The sequence below is a fragment of the Antechinus flavipes genome, chromosome 2 (genome assembly GCF_016432865.1).
Source record: "Antechinus flavipes isolate AdamAnt ecotype Samford, QLD, Australia chromosome 2, AdamAnt_v2, whole genome shotgun sequence".
NCBI classification, from domain to species: domain Eukaryota; kingdom Metazoa; phylum Chordata; class Mammalia; order Dasyuromorphia; family Dasyuridae; genus Antechinus; species Antechinus flavipes.
In genome coordinates this window covers 356,725,270-356,740,142 of record NC_067399.1, presented here as the reverse complement: position 1 = coordinate 356,740,142, position 14,873 = coordinate 356,725,270, and the positions used below count along the sequence as shown (strand labels likewise).

Here is a 14,873-nt window from a genome sequence, read left to right as displayed (position 1 = left end):
TATGTAAAGCAATTTATCATATACAAAAAAACTATTATATTATCAAACCCATTGATTGCTTCAATGTTACTACTAGATATGTATTACGCGATGAAAGAAAGAGGAAAAGGACCCATACGTACAAAAATATTTATAACAGTTCTTTTTGTAGAGACAAATATTTGGTAACTAAGTAAGAACTCATCAATCAGGGAATGGCTGAATAAGTTATGGAATATAAATATGAAGAAATACTATTTATGTTGTAAGAAATGATTAGGTTTCAAAGAAATCTAGAACAAGCCATATGAACTGATGCAGAATAAAATTTGAAGAATCAGGAGAGCAATTTATACAATAACAACATTACAAAGAGAAACAATTTAAAAGACTTAGGAATGCTGATCAACACAATAACCAATTACAATTCGACATAATGATGAAATGTACTATCCACAGTCTGATAAAGAAGAAAGTACTCAAGAGTACAGAATGAGGCAACTATTTTTTTAGACATGGGCAATTCTGGAATTTTTGTTTGACTATGCTTTTTTATAACAGAGACTATATTTTTATCAATTTTTCAATGGGGGGGAAATGATAGGGAAAAAATGCAGATATTCTGCAGAGAAAAAAAATGCAGAGAAAGGAAAAATTTATTCTTAAAAAAAAAGCATCTTACTTATCAGTCCTTAGGTCAGACATATACTTGGAAATGGAGCAGAGAATAAGGAATTCAGAAATTAATTAGTCTAATAACCAAACTCTTTCATCCTATATATGTAATAAGTTACTTGTCTAAGAACAGCTAATTAAAATGTGAAGCCAGAAATTAGACTAAGGTTTCCTTTCTCCAAATTATTCCTTAAGTCATAGAAGAGCAGATTTAATTTAAAGCAAATTCCACATAATCAAAATTAAATTTATTTTTATATACAAATTTCATAGAACAAATCTAACCAATTCAACTGAAGCAAATTTGGTGTCAGTAGAGAAACAACTAGTCAGTTCTAAAAAAAAAAAAAGGTCAAATTATCTGTAAGTACTGAGAATATACCCAAATAAGATCTTTAGTACAAGTTAGTTTGGAGACATTCTCTCAAACTCAAAACATGATACTAATCAGGTAATAAGAATAAAAAGCAAATTCATACAATACCTTTTTCCCATGCTGCTGTTCAGAGGATCTGTTAGAGTTCTACTTGCAGGACATTTTCTGCGTGCCAACTTCTTGGTGCTGCTGCTGTCATTAGGTGGCTCATTTTCCCTCTTAGGGGTCATAGTTCCTTTGCTATTCAAGTCCCTTAGTACATTGTAATTAATTTTACTTGAGATTTTCTTTTGTTCCAACATCTTTTCAATGGCTTCTCCTGCAGTGCTGGCCTGAATTGGCTCCCGTTTTTTGGAGGACTTCTTTGGCTTAATTTAAACATAAAAACAGATAGATGAGACATAAATAACTGTCAATTAAGAGTTGATTTTATTACTCATAAGTAGGCAATCTTTCAACAAGTCTCTAAAGAACTAAGTGACTGGACATTCCTCACAGTAAGGGCATTCCAACTGTAGGTCACAGGGCCCTACTTCATCAATAGCACTAATGTATCCATCACTTAGATGTTATTGTTGTTCAATTTTTCAGTCATATCTGACTCTTTATGACCCCACAAACCATCCCTCCACTACCCTTCCAAATTTATTCAAGTTCATGACACTGTTGATCCATTTTATCCTCTGCCATCCCCTTTTCTATTTGTCTTTAATCTTCCTCAACATCAGGGTCTTTTCCAATGAATCCTGTCTTCTCATTATGTGGTCAGAGTATTTCAACTTCAGCTTTAGTGTTTAAATTTCTAGTGAATAGCCTGAATTAATTTTTTTAAGTCCTAACTGATTTGACCTCCTTGTTGTCCAAAGAACTCTCAAAAGTATTTTCCAGCACCACAATTTGAAAGCATTAATTCTGTGGCATTCAATTTAGCTTATAATTTAACTCTTGTAGTATAGTTTAATTTAAATTCAGTTATTAAATTCATATGATATGCCCTGGAATTTAAAAGAAAAAAAGTTTATTTTATCATGCCCTAAAATCACTGAGGACAATTCAGAAAACTTTAGTCCAGATCAAATGCTTTTCACTTTTACATTTAAATGATGGGAATTAACAATGACAACAGTAACCAGAGTTCAAACTTTGGAAAGAGAGAACACATTTCAAAGACAATGAATACTGTTGGCATAAAACTATACTTCTCTGGACCAAAAACTCAACTGTCAGAACACTCTATTCCTAGTCAAGTGAGAAGTAGACCTAGCTTAAGAAAGATCTGAATTCAAATCTGATCTTAGCCACTTAATAGATGTGTAACTCTGGGGATACAACCTTATTTGTCTCAGTTTTTTCAATTGTAAAATGAAGTGGAGGTGGAAATGGTAAACCTCTCTAGTCCAGAAAACTCAAATGAGAGTAGGAGCACTAACTGGACATGAAATGATTAAACAACAAATTTTATTTTTAATTTTTAAGTGTCTGAAAGAGGAATAAACTCTCTAACCAGTATAGCACCATAAATTCATACACATCACTGCTTGTTTCTTGAAGCATTTATGCACTGCCTTTTCTCTTGCTCAAGTACCCAAACTACAAATGGCTTAAAATACAATGTAATTGTCAATTTAACTGGTCTAAGTAATAAGTTGAAGAATTGAGCAAAAAAGAAATAAGGTTTATGACAGGAAGAAAAATATCGTTTCTTTAAAGTTAGCAAAGAATGAAAATAACAGCTTTTCTCATTTCAAACCTTAGAAATATAAGATCTTAGAATATCAGAAAAAGCAGAGAATTTAGAGGCCAGACAGTTCAATATCTTTATTCTAACATGGGGATACTGAGACTCACTCTGGAGAAAGACTTTGCCCAAAGTTATGCAATTAAAGATCTTTGGTTCTACAAAGGATTCCCAATTCAGAGTTCTAACACATCATGATTCTTTTTTAATAAAACTTTTTCTTTACAATTCAAATAAATAAATATCTATTTGGATTTTATTCTTACATGTTGAAAAAAATCATTTAAAAACTTCAAGCCAGCACATATTAATGCAATTCACTAGCTGAGAGATATTTTCTTTGGGGAAGTCTGGAATATACAGCATATAACATAGCCATCAAGTAATGTATTATTATTTAATCTTTCTAATATCAGTGAAATACTGCTCTTAGTATGGAAGCATGAATTCTTTAGCCAAATTACAAAATAACAAAAGATTCTTATAAATTTAAGCTCAAAGCCACAAAATTCAACAGGGAAATTTTTATCCAGTAAATATGGAGATTAACTAGAAAACCGATGATCTTTTTAATAAATTACAATGTTACCTTGTGTTCCTTATAAATGCCAAGTTCCTTCTCTTTTGCTATCCTTGCTTCTTTTTCTAAAAGATAACGCAACCAGTATGAATGACAGTATTAGACAATATTTCATAACATATGTGGAGGCGGGGACAATAAATAACTGCTCACCCTTTTGTTCTTTTACATAGTCAGCATGTTCTTTCATCCACAGTTCAGCTTTGATTTGTGCTTCATTTTCATTGAGAATATACTGAAGACACAATAAAGTAAATTTCTTTACAAACTTTTAAAAAACAAATAGAATTTTACCACATCTCAAAACTATAAACAAAATGCATATTTGCATATGTAAAGTCATTAAAGGAATGAAATGGGACTGTAATGTATTACAGTATTTCTTTTGTAAAAGAAAAGTATATCTGGAGGCTATCTAAAAATGTGGACCCAACTTTCACCTTCAAGAACAATATTGTTAATTTGACACTTTCACATATACTCCTTTCTATACTAAAACACATGCTATTTCTGCAGATCAAGGATAACTGATCTACTTGGAGCTAATGGAACATAATGAAAGTTAGAAATAGTATACTCCCCTCCCCCACAGAGAATTTTAATAGGTTAATGACCTCATATTTATGGGAATGAATTAAATTTTTCATGAATTGTATGAAGGAGTATGAGGGTCAACTTGAGAACAAAATCATCTATCAAGAACTTGGTTTCAATTCTTCTTTTTAAAAAAAAGATATTTTACATATAAAGAATTTCTATTGAAAACAAAATTAGAGGAAAAGCAAAAAATAGAGGAAAATTTCAATTATTAATTTTAATTAACAATGCCAGCAAGAATTTGAGGACATAATTAGTAGTATCTTACATGATTAAATTTGGTAATGTCAATCAACTTGGAAATCTTTTTTAAGTTAGATATTTCTTGAAATCATATTTCTAAAGAGTTCTGACCCATATGATATTTAAAAAACAAAATTATTTGCTACTATTGCACTGTTTTTCTTTATAACCTTAAAAAAAAACCTTATTGTTGCAATTTCATAATCTCCTATCAATGATTCCTCACTTATAACTTTAACTGCTCCAGAGTCCATTCTTCTAGGTAGCATATGATAGGGGCCACTGAAATGTTTTGGTCACCAAGTCAGTGTCACATAACATTGATTGGTTTATCTGAGGCTTAGAGAGTTTAATGAACTCACCTTAGTAGGAAGGCATGTCTGGAAGACAAAGCACTTAGAATAGGATCCCTGATGTTATTAAAATAGATGGTATTACAAAAAGACCATCATGAGAGTCAAGAATCTGAGCAACTACAATAGTATTTTGGTGTTAAAAGTCCTAACTTCTAAATGATGCAAAGTATAGAAAAACAAATTGAATGGCTAGATATTACCAAGACATTTGATTTATGTTAACAAAAATGGATTGAACACATATTATGTGCAATACATACCATATGCAAGGCTCAATGTTATAAAAACATTTCAAGAATTCTAAACCAAGGACAAGGTTTCAAGGACGAAATGCAAAAACAAACAAACAAAAAAATTGCAACATACCAAACCCCCTCTATGATTAGAATGACATTACACTACTAGTTTGCAGCCTTATTTAAAAACCAAATAAACCTATTGGGTGCATTTGCAAAGAAGTATCATTTAGATACAGCATTAGTCTGAATCTAGTAAAAATACCTGAGAACGATGTCATACATAATGTACAGAAATGAATTAAAAAGCATTTTCTTCTTTAAGGGTAAAGTATAAGAATAGAAGAAAAATAGCTTACCCTATCGATTTCACTGTCATCAATTCCATTAAGATCTAATTCACCATCGCCTGAATTTTCATCTAAATTAAGAAACAGAAACCAATCTCAATTAGAGTTCATGGGTGTTTAAAAACAATGTCACAAACATTTTAAATTTGAGATTACTTAGAGAATTGTAGGAATGCTAAGTGATTAAAAATTATATTTTAAAATACAGAATCTCCTTATTCAAAAAAGCAACCCAATCTGGCCTCAGACACTTAACATGTACTAGCTGTGTAATCCTGGTCAAGTCACTTTTAATTGCCTCACCAAAAAACACACGCAAAAAAATCCCTATGCTATTTTCTTATACCTTAAATTGTAGCTTTGTGTCTTTGAAGATCATTCTAAGTATAGTTATCCAAATAAGATTTTATAAGTACATACTTATAAAGTATATAAACTTATTAAAAATAATTAAAAAGTAAAAGAGGGAGATAATTAAAATAGACTATATTGTAGTGGGCAACATATGTTCATTGGTAACTGAATCAGCTCATTGTATTAGAGATACTTTCATTTTAAAATAAAAGTAATATTTTATAGAATAATGTCCTATGAAACTTTTTCTAAGGAAAAAATAGGACTCCTATTTTATTTTATTTTATTTTATTTTATTTTTAATAGACAGGAAGTAATTTATTACTTATGCATGAGCCATTTATGAATCAGTACATGCATATCACTACTTTGTCAAGAATAAGTATTAAAAATATCACAAAGCTAGGAGACTAAAAATGAAAAAGCAATATAACTATATAATTGAAACAATTCCAGTCTGATCTATTTAAACAGGTTATTGTATAAAAATGAGATGGATGGATGAAATGATATGAATACCTGTTATAATAATAGTTTCATATAGAAGTTTAAGCAATGTAAGTAAGTTCCCATAATAAAGAGATCAAAAAACTCTAAAACTGCTTTAATCAATAAAAACTTGATTTATTTGTTATCCAAAAGGATATGGCAGCTAGATCACTTGGTTTTAGAATGTAAACTCCTCAAAGGGGTATTTAAGAGTGAAACCATAAGGATAAACAAACAGGTGAAAGATGGAAAAGATCTTCAAAGATTTTGTAAAAAACTTTTTACTCTCAAGAAGAATGGAGTCACTATATTTGGACTTTAAAAATCACAATCCTAGATGCTTATAGAGTAAGGAGAAATGACATTAAAGAGAACAAAAATGAGAAAGCAACTATAGATTAGAGTTAGTATATGCAAAGGAGGCCTATTTTGGAAACATAGATTTTATAGTATTGAAGAATCATTTCTCAAGTTAGTTGAGGTAATGCAAGATACAAAAAGCATGAAGAGAAAAAATCCTTCAGATCTTATTGAGACCACCAATATCAATTATAAATGCCTACTTTTTACAAGTATATAAAACTTTTATGAGAATATCTTATGGGTTCATCAAGAATGCTTGATGCAGGTTAAGAGAAAAGAAGACTCTGGCAGGTGATAGTCCACAATAGACCATATCTTTATCATCACAGAGTTCTCTGAAAAGCAAAAAGAATAAAAGATCCCATTGTGTTTCTTGCTGATTGTGTTAAAAAAAATGGACTTCCGGTTAAGATGGTGGAGAGGAGGCACACAACTGTGTAAGTTCCGCGCTTTCTCTCACTATCCATTTCATTACAAGCCTCTGAATTAATGCTTGACTGAAAAAAAACCCCACAAATAGTTACCAAGAGAAGCCATCCTTGAGATTCGCCAAGAAAGGTCTGTCTTTACTGGAGGGCTGGGAGGTTTTAGATCGGGCGCAGGCGGCAGGCAGCGGCAGTGAGAGCACGGGAGCAGACTGGAGAGGGGGTGGGGAGTGATCGCAGCCGTCTCTGCGGGGAGAGCTTCGCTACAGGTTTGGATACTTTGCTCCGGCAGCAAGTTAGCAGCCCAGCAGAGAAGCTAAAAACACTGGGGTTGAAGAATACAACCCCAAACAGCTGGAGTCTCTCAGGACTTGGCCGCATCCCCTTCCCCCCCACAGTGACTCAGCACGCTCTGGGATTTCAGAGCGCAGGCGCAGCACAGTCGGGCTAGTGCCTCACTGCTGCCCCCTGCAGTCTGTAGAGGAAGCTCGGTATCAACACCCAGCCCCTCCCGCAAAGAAAGACTCCAGTTTTTTCTTTTTTTCTTTGCTATTCTGTCTTTGATTATTAGACAGAATGAGCAAGAAACTGAAGAGGACTTTAACCCTTGACAGCTTCTACACAGATAGAGAGCAGACTCTAAATCCTGAGGAGACTAAAAACAGACAGTCTCCAGGTGAATCCCCAAAGGAGGAGATCATCTGTTCCTCAGCACAGATGAACCTCATAGAAGTAATTTAAAAGGCTCTCACAAGGGAGCTAGAAGAAAAATGGGAGGCTTGGCAAAAGAGCCTGGAGAAGTCAGTTAAAGAGAGAGTGGATAAAGAAATAAAATCCTTGAAAAATAGGATTGGTGAACTGGAAACAGAAAATAGCTCTCTAAAAAACAAAATTGGCGAAATGGAAAAAAAATTCCACAGAATAAAAGAACTCAATGGGACAATTAGAAAAAGATTTTTAAAAAGTGAGTGAAGAAAATACTTCACTGAAAATCAGAATTGAACAATTGGAATTGAATGACTCGAGGAGACAAGAAGAATCAGTCAAGCAAATCCAAAAAAATCAAACAATTGAGAAAAATGTGAAATACCTTCTGGGGAAGACAACAGACCTGGAAAACAGATCCAGGAGAGACAATCTGAGAATCATTGGACTCCCAGAAAAACATGATGAAAAAAAGCCTGGACACTATTTTCCAGGAAATTATCAAAGAGAACTGCCCAGAAGTCATAGGAACAGAGGAAAAAATAAACATTGAAAGGACTCCTATTTTAAAAAATCTGAATGTCAGGTTTCACCATAAGTGTTCTTAGGGTTTTATAAAATTCAATTCATTTCACTTTATTTCAATATAATGTAATAATTTTTAAATATTCATTATGTACAGAGCACTGTACTAGGCTCTTAAGGACCCATTTTCTGCCTCATTCTCTGTCTTTGTTGAGCTCACAACTTAATCAAAGGCTGTGACATGTAACACACATCAATAAGTACATTACAAAAGTATGAAATCAAGTACTTTGTAAGACTGAAGAAAGGAAAGGTTATAATTCCCTTGGGAAGGCTGATAGCATCTGAATTGGGCTTTAAATAATGGGTAGGAATTCAGTAGGCACATTTTCAGCATTTTCCTGGCACGTAGTAACCTCTTAAAAAAGGCTTGTTGACTAACTTATTGAATATAAATCCACATACATATCTCTATACCTCATATTAACCATGTTCAAAACTGATCTAAATCTTTCTCCTTAAATCTGTCCCTCCTCCAATCTTTTCTATTTCTGTTGATCACATACTATTCTCTCAATCACACAAATTCAAAATTCTGAGGCCATTGATTCTTCCATTCTCCTGATGCTCATGTGCAATTAGTTTACAAATCCCGTCTAACAATTTTTCACAAAATATTTCACATTCAACCTCTTCTATCCATCACTATTGCCACCATCTTTGTTTTAGCTATCAACACCTCTTGCTATTAATACTAATAGTCTTTTCATCTTAGTTTGCTCACCTTTCCTACCTATCCTTAACATAATTTTCAGAATAATCTTATTATAGGCATCAAAGAATCACAAATACTTATAGTTGTAAGGGATCTCTGAATCATTCTGACAAAAAAGAAATCCTCTGCACCATCAACATAGTCATCTGTGATCGACAGTCTTGAAGATCTCAAGTGAGAAGGAACTCTTGAGGGAACCCATTTCAATTAAGGAGAATTCTTAATAAATTTTACTCCTATCAAGCATAAATAAGTCTCTCTGAAACTTTCACTCCTTGTTCCTAAAGTAAAACAACAAATTTAATTCCTTTCCCCTAGGAAATACTTGAGCACAATATTCAAATACTTGAATAAGGCTTTTAAGTTCCGATACTTAAGATTTAATCTAACTTCTGTAAGGCAGAGTATAGTACACTTCTGTTTAAAGAGTTCCAATGACAGGAAACATCTAATATTCCACTTTTGGACAACTAAATATTAGGAAGTTATTCCTATTATCAAGCCTGAATTTACCTTTTTATAATCCCATCCTCTGCTCTTGGGGCATCTTCTAAGGTCAAAAGGAACCAGGCTAATTCCTCTTCTATTTAAAATTCCTTAAAATATTTGATTATAGCTATCATAGCTTCTAAATCTTCAAATATAAGCATAAAGTACAAGACAAAGGCTCTCATTGACCTTTTCTGGATATTTTCCAGTTTATTAATATCATTCATTACTATTGAACCCAGAACTGAAAACAATATTCCGGATATAGTATGACCAGGGCAGAATATTAAAAAAAAAAAAAAAACCAAAACTAACCACTCTTATTCCTAGAAATTATTCCTCTCTTAATGTAGCTCAAAATCAAATCCGTTTTTTTAGTTTCTACATGGAAATGTAGGAATGTCAGGAATTCCTGAATTCAAAATTGGCCTCAGACACTCGCTAGCTTGCTGGGTAATCCTGGGTAAGTTATTTCACCTCTGTTTGCCTTAACCATGGAGAAGAAAATGGCAAACCATTTCAATCTTTGCCAAGAAAATTCCATATGAGATCATGAAGAGCTGGACACAACTGAACAACAACATTCTGTTATCAAGCTTATAGTTATTAAAACACACAAGGCTTTTTTTAGACAAACTGCTCAATGACCATGCCTCATTCCTAATCCTATATTTATAAAGTTGATTTTTTGAACCCAAATGTAACACTTTATTTTTGCCTGTATAGAATTTCATGAGTACATTCAGTGCAGTGTTCTATAAGGCTATCAAAATCTTTCTGAATCCTGTCACCATCATATTAGCTATTTTCCCCACCATTGTGTCATCTCAAATTTTGATGAATTTAACACCCAATTACTGATAAAAATGTTAAATAGCATTGATCTCTGGCATACACTTCCCAGCTGATAGTGTCATTCAGAACAATAGTCCTGCTTCTTCCAAACTAGTTCCAAGAATCATCCTTATAAAAAAGGAGTCCCACTTTCCTAGATATCACCAATAAATAAACATATGTCAAATGAGATGTGTTGGAAGTGTCAGGCACAATCAGAGGGCCAGTTTTTTAAAAATAATCTCTATCCTCAATATTCCAGAATTATTTTTATAAAAGTAATCATTATTTTCTTAATGGCTAAACCAAATGGGATGTTATGGGGAATTGTCCTTAATAATCTATGTGATACGGTATTGTTCATCTTGGAGTTAAGATACAGTGAGTTCTACCATTTGAGTCCCATGTGAGCTCAGAAGGCTCTACCAGATATCAGACACAAATAATCTGTCTGACCATTCGGGATGCTTGCACATAGTTTTGGCACATTCTTAGTGATAGTTATAGGTTGAAATCACATAAAATATAAGTTTCACAGTCTTTCATGAACTGTAGGCATTATTTGTATTTTTTGAAGTGATGGGAAATCTACACATATTTACACGTTTTCTTTAGTTCAGACTGGGGCAAAAAGGAAAATTAATAGCAAAGCAATCACATGATGAATATGAAAGTGCTAACAAAAAATTTAAAAATCACTTAATTCAAAAGTTCCCTAATTGAGAGGGAATTCCATCTTATACCATGTGTTATCTCTTTCCATCAACTCAAATGGCTTCTGATTACTTTTAGGATGAAATATCAATAGTCCTGTTTAGTCTTTTATTTAAAAAAAAATTGTACTTTATCTTAATCCCATTAAACATTCACTTAAAAATTGTTTTAAGTTTCAAATTTTCTCTCTCCCTCTCTGAGAAAAGTAATTTGATATAGATGATACATGTTGAATCATGTAAAACATATTATTAGTTATATTATTGCTATATTAGTTATGTCTTTCCCCCAAAAAAGCAAAAACCATGAAAAAAAAAACCCACAGAAAGTAAAAAATAGTATACTTCAATCTTCATTCAGACTTCATCAGTTATTTATCTGGAGGTGGATAGTATTTTTCATCATAAGCTCTTTTACTATGCATGTTTTGGTTTTGCATTTCACTTTGCATCAGTTTTAAATGTTTTTCCAAGTTTTTCTGAAATCAGAATGTTCATAATTTCTTAAAGCATAGTAATATTCCATTATAATTATACCCTAACCATTTCCCAATTGATGGATATACCCTCAATTTTCAATTCTTTGCCCCCAAATGCCCATGCCTTTAAAAAAAAATCTTATTTATGACACAGATCTAAAAGTGGTACTGCTATATGCAAAGAAATGCACAGTTTTATAGCCCTTTTTGCCTAAAGGGCTGTAATTCCAAATTGCTCTTCAGAAGGGTTGGATCAGTTTTACAACCCCACCAAAAATGCATTATTTAATTTTTCCACATCTTTTAAACACCCATGATTTTCTCCTTCTGTTATGTTAGTGGATTTGATAGAGATGAGATAAGATCTCAGAGCCGTTTTTACTTTCTATTTCTCTAACCAATAGTGAGTTAAGAGTATTTTATCAGATGATTAAAAACATCTTTGATTTTTTTTTTCATTTAAAAACTGACTATTCATATCCTTTGACTATTTGTCAAATGGGGAATGACTTGTAGTTTTAGAAATTTGAATAATTTCTCTAATATATGTGAGAGATGAAAAATTTACCAGAGAAATTTGCAAAATCCACTCCCCTACACTCAGTTTTCTGCTTTCCTTCTAACCTTGGGTTTTCTTTCTGCAACCTGTTTTTATTTAAATGTAATCAAAATTATCCATCTTACATTCTGTCCTTTGCCTCTTGATCAAAAATTCTTCCTTTATCCATAGGATCTAATAAGTAATCTATTCTATGCCCTCTTAATTTGTGTATGGTATCACCCTTTTTGTGCAGATCACATATCCATTTTGAGTTCATGTTGGTATATGATATGAAACATTTGTCTATACCTAATTCCTGTCAAATTACTTTATATTTTTCCCAGCACTTTTTGTCAAATATTAAGTTCTTGTCCCCAAAGATGGGATATTTGAATTTATCAAACCCTAGATAACTATGGTCATTTACTACTAAGTCTTATGTACTTAATCTATTCTATTGACCCATCATTTTATTGCTTCATTAGCACTGGATAGTTTTTATGATTACTGATTTATAATTCAGTTTGAGATTTGTTAAAACTAGGCCACCTTCCTTCACATTTGTTTTCATTAATTCCCTTGATAATGACTTTTTTTTTCTTCCGCATGAGCTTTGTTATGATTTTTTCAGCTTTAAAATTAGTACTTTGATATAGTACAATATAAGTTAATTTAGGTAGAAATGAAATTTTTATTATATTATCTTGGCCTATCCATGAGCAATGAATATTTTATCAATTATTAAGATCTGATTTCGTGTGAAAAACATTTCATATTTGAGTTCATACAGCTACTAGGTTTGTCTTGGTAGGTAAACTACAAAGTATTTTATATTTATATTGTCTACAATTATTTTAAAAGAAATTTCTCTTCCTATCTCTTCATGCTAAGTTTTGCTGGTAGTATACAGAAAGACTGATGTTTTATGCAGATTTATTTTATATCTTGCAATCTTCAAAAAGTTATTTCAACTATTTAGTTGACTCTCTTGGATTTACTAAGTATACCATCATATAACCTGCAAAGAGTGATGGTTTTGTTTTTTTCACTGCCTATTTACCTTCTTCAATTTTTTTTTTCTTGTTTTATTGCTACTGATGATATTTCTAGTACAATATTGAATATTAGGAGATAATGGGCATCCTTGTTTCAACTTTTGAAAAGTTTTTTAACTTATCCCCATTACAGATGTTTGTTAATGGCTTAAGATAGATACTGTTTATCATTTTACAGAAAGCTCCATTTATTCTTATGTTCTTGTGCTCGTGTGTGTATATGTGTGTTTAGTAGTACTTGGAATTGTATTTTGTCAAAAGCTTTTTTTCTCCATCTATTGAAATAATCATATGATTTTTGTGGATTTTATTAATGATGTAATCAATTAAACTCATTTTCCTAGTAGTGCATTCTTGGTAAATCCCACATGATGTACGAACCTTATGATATATAGCTATAATCTCCTTGCTAGTATTTTATTGAAATTTTTTGCATCAACATATATCAGAGAAATTGATCTATACTTTTTCCCCTCAGTTTTGTGTCTTCTTGGTAGAAGAATCAGTACTATATCTGTGTCATAAAAAAGAATTTGGTAGAATTCCTTCATCCAGTTCTCCAAATAATTTATATAGTATTGGAATTAATCGCTCTTTAAATGTTTAGTAGAATTCACTTTGAATACATCTTGGCCCTGGGGATTTTTTTCTTAGGTAATTCATGGATGGCTTGTTAATTCCCTCTTGTTAATTTGGACATATTCATCAATTTCACTTAGATTGGCAGATTTATTGAATATGATTGTACAAAATGGTTCTTAATTATTGCTTTAATTCCCTCTTTATTGGTGGTAAATTCACCCTTTTCATTTTTGAAACTGGAAATTTGATGCGCTTCTTTCTTTTTTAAATAAAATTAACCAATGATTTACCCATTTTACTGTGGGTTGTTACCCACCATCCCACCCCCAAAAAACCAGATCTTTTAATTTTCTTAATCTCTCCTTTGATTTTCAGGGTTTCCCATTTGGTATTTAATTGGTGATTTTAAATTTCTTTTTCTAATTGCTTTTCATTGCATGCTCTTTCTCTATTTTACTGCTGTAAGCATTTAGAAATATAAATTTCTCTCTACATACTGCTTTGTCTGTGACCCAGAAATTTTGTTATCTTGTCTTATGTTGCATTCTCTTTAATGAAATGATTGACTATTTCTATGATTTGCTCTTTGAGCCACTCATTTTTTAGGATTAGATTATTTCCAGTTAATTTTTACTTTATCTTTCCATGACTTTTCATTAAATAAATTTTATCATATCATGATCTGAAAAAGAGGCACGTAATATTTCTGCATTTGACTGTGGAGTTTTTATACCCTAAAACATAGCCAGTTTTTGGTGGAGGACATGTTCTGCTGAGAAAAAGGTATATTCCTTTCTATCTCCATTCAATTTTCTCCAGAGATCTAACATTTAATTTTTCTAAAATTCTACTGAATTATCTATTTCTCAGGGAGTAAAGTTGAGGTGCCTCGCTAGTATGATTTTACTATTTCATTATAATTCATTTAATTTCTCCACTAGAAATTTTGATGCTATACCATTTGATGCAGATATGTTGATATTATTGATATTACTTCATTGTCTATGATGCCTTTTAGCAAGATATAATTTCCTTCTTTGTCTTTTAAAATTAGGTCTATTTCTGTTTTGCTTTGTTAGAGATCATGATTGCTACCCTGCTTTAAAAAAAAACAAATTCAGCTAAAACATAATAGATTTTGTCCGAGCCATTCACATTTACTCTGTTCCTCTGCTTCAAATGTGTTTCTTATAAACACATTGTAAGATTCTTTTTTTAATCCAATTTATCCATTTCCATTTTATAGATGAGTTCTTCCCATTCACACTTACAGTTATGATTATTAATTGTACATTTCCCTCCATTCTATTTTCCCCTATTTATTCTTCTCTTTCTCTCCTTTTCTCCTGCATCTATTCTCCTGTGCTTTACTTTTGACTAGTGCCTCTGCTCTCTCTTCTATCAGCTCCTATTT

The 14,873-nt window shown here is 32.0% G+C and overlaps 1 protein-coding gene across 1 annotated transcript in view; it reads right to left on the bottom strand.

Moving 5' to 3' along the window:
• BRF1 (BRF1 RNA polymerase III transcription initiation factor subunit) overlaps positions 1–14,873 on the bottom strand; it is a 160,060-nt gene that overhangs the window by 18,302 nt on the left and 126,885 nt on the right. The window contains exons 12-15 of the mRNA XM_051978109.1: positions 5,140–5,201; positions 3,502–3,583; positions 3,358–3,413; positions 1,139–1,398 (exon numbers count right to left, since the gene is read on the bottom strand). Of these exons, the coding sequence (XP_051834069.1) occupies positions 1,139–1,398; positions 3,358–3,413; positions 3,502–3,583; positions 5,140–5,201 (460 nt within the window). The remainder of the gene's footprint in view (positions 1–1,138; positions 1,399–3,357; positions 3,414–3,501; positions 3,584–5,139; positions 5,202–14,873) is intronic.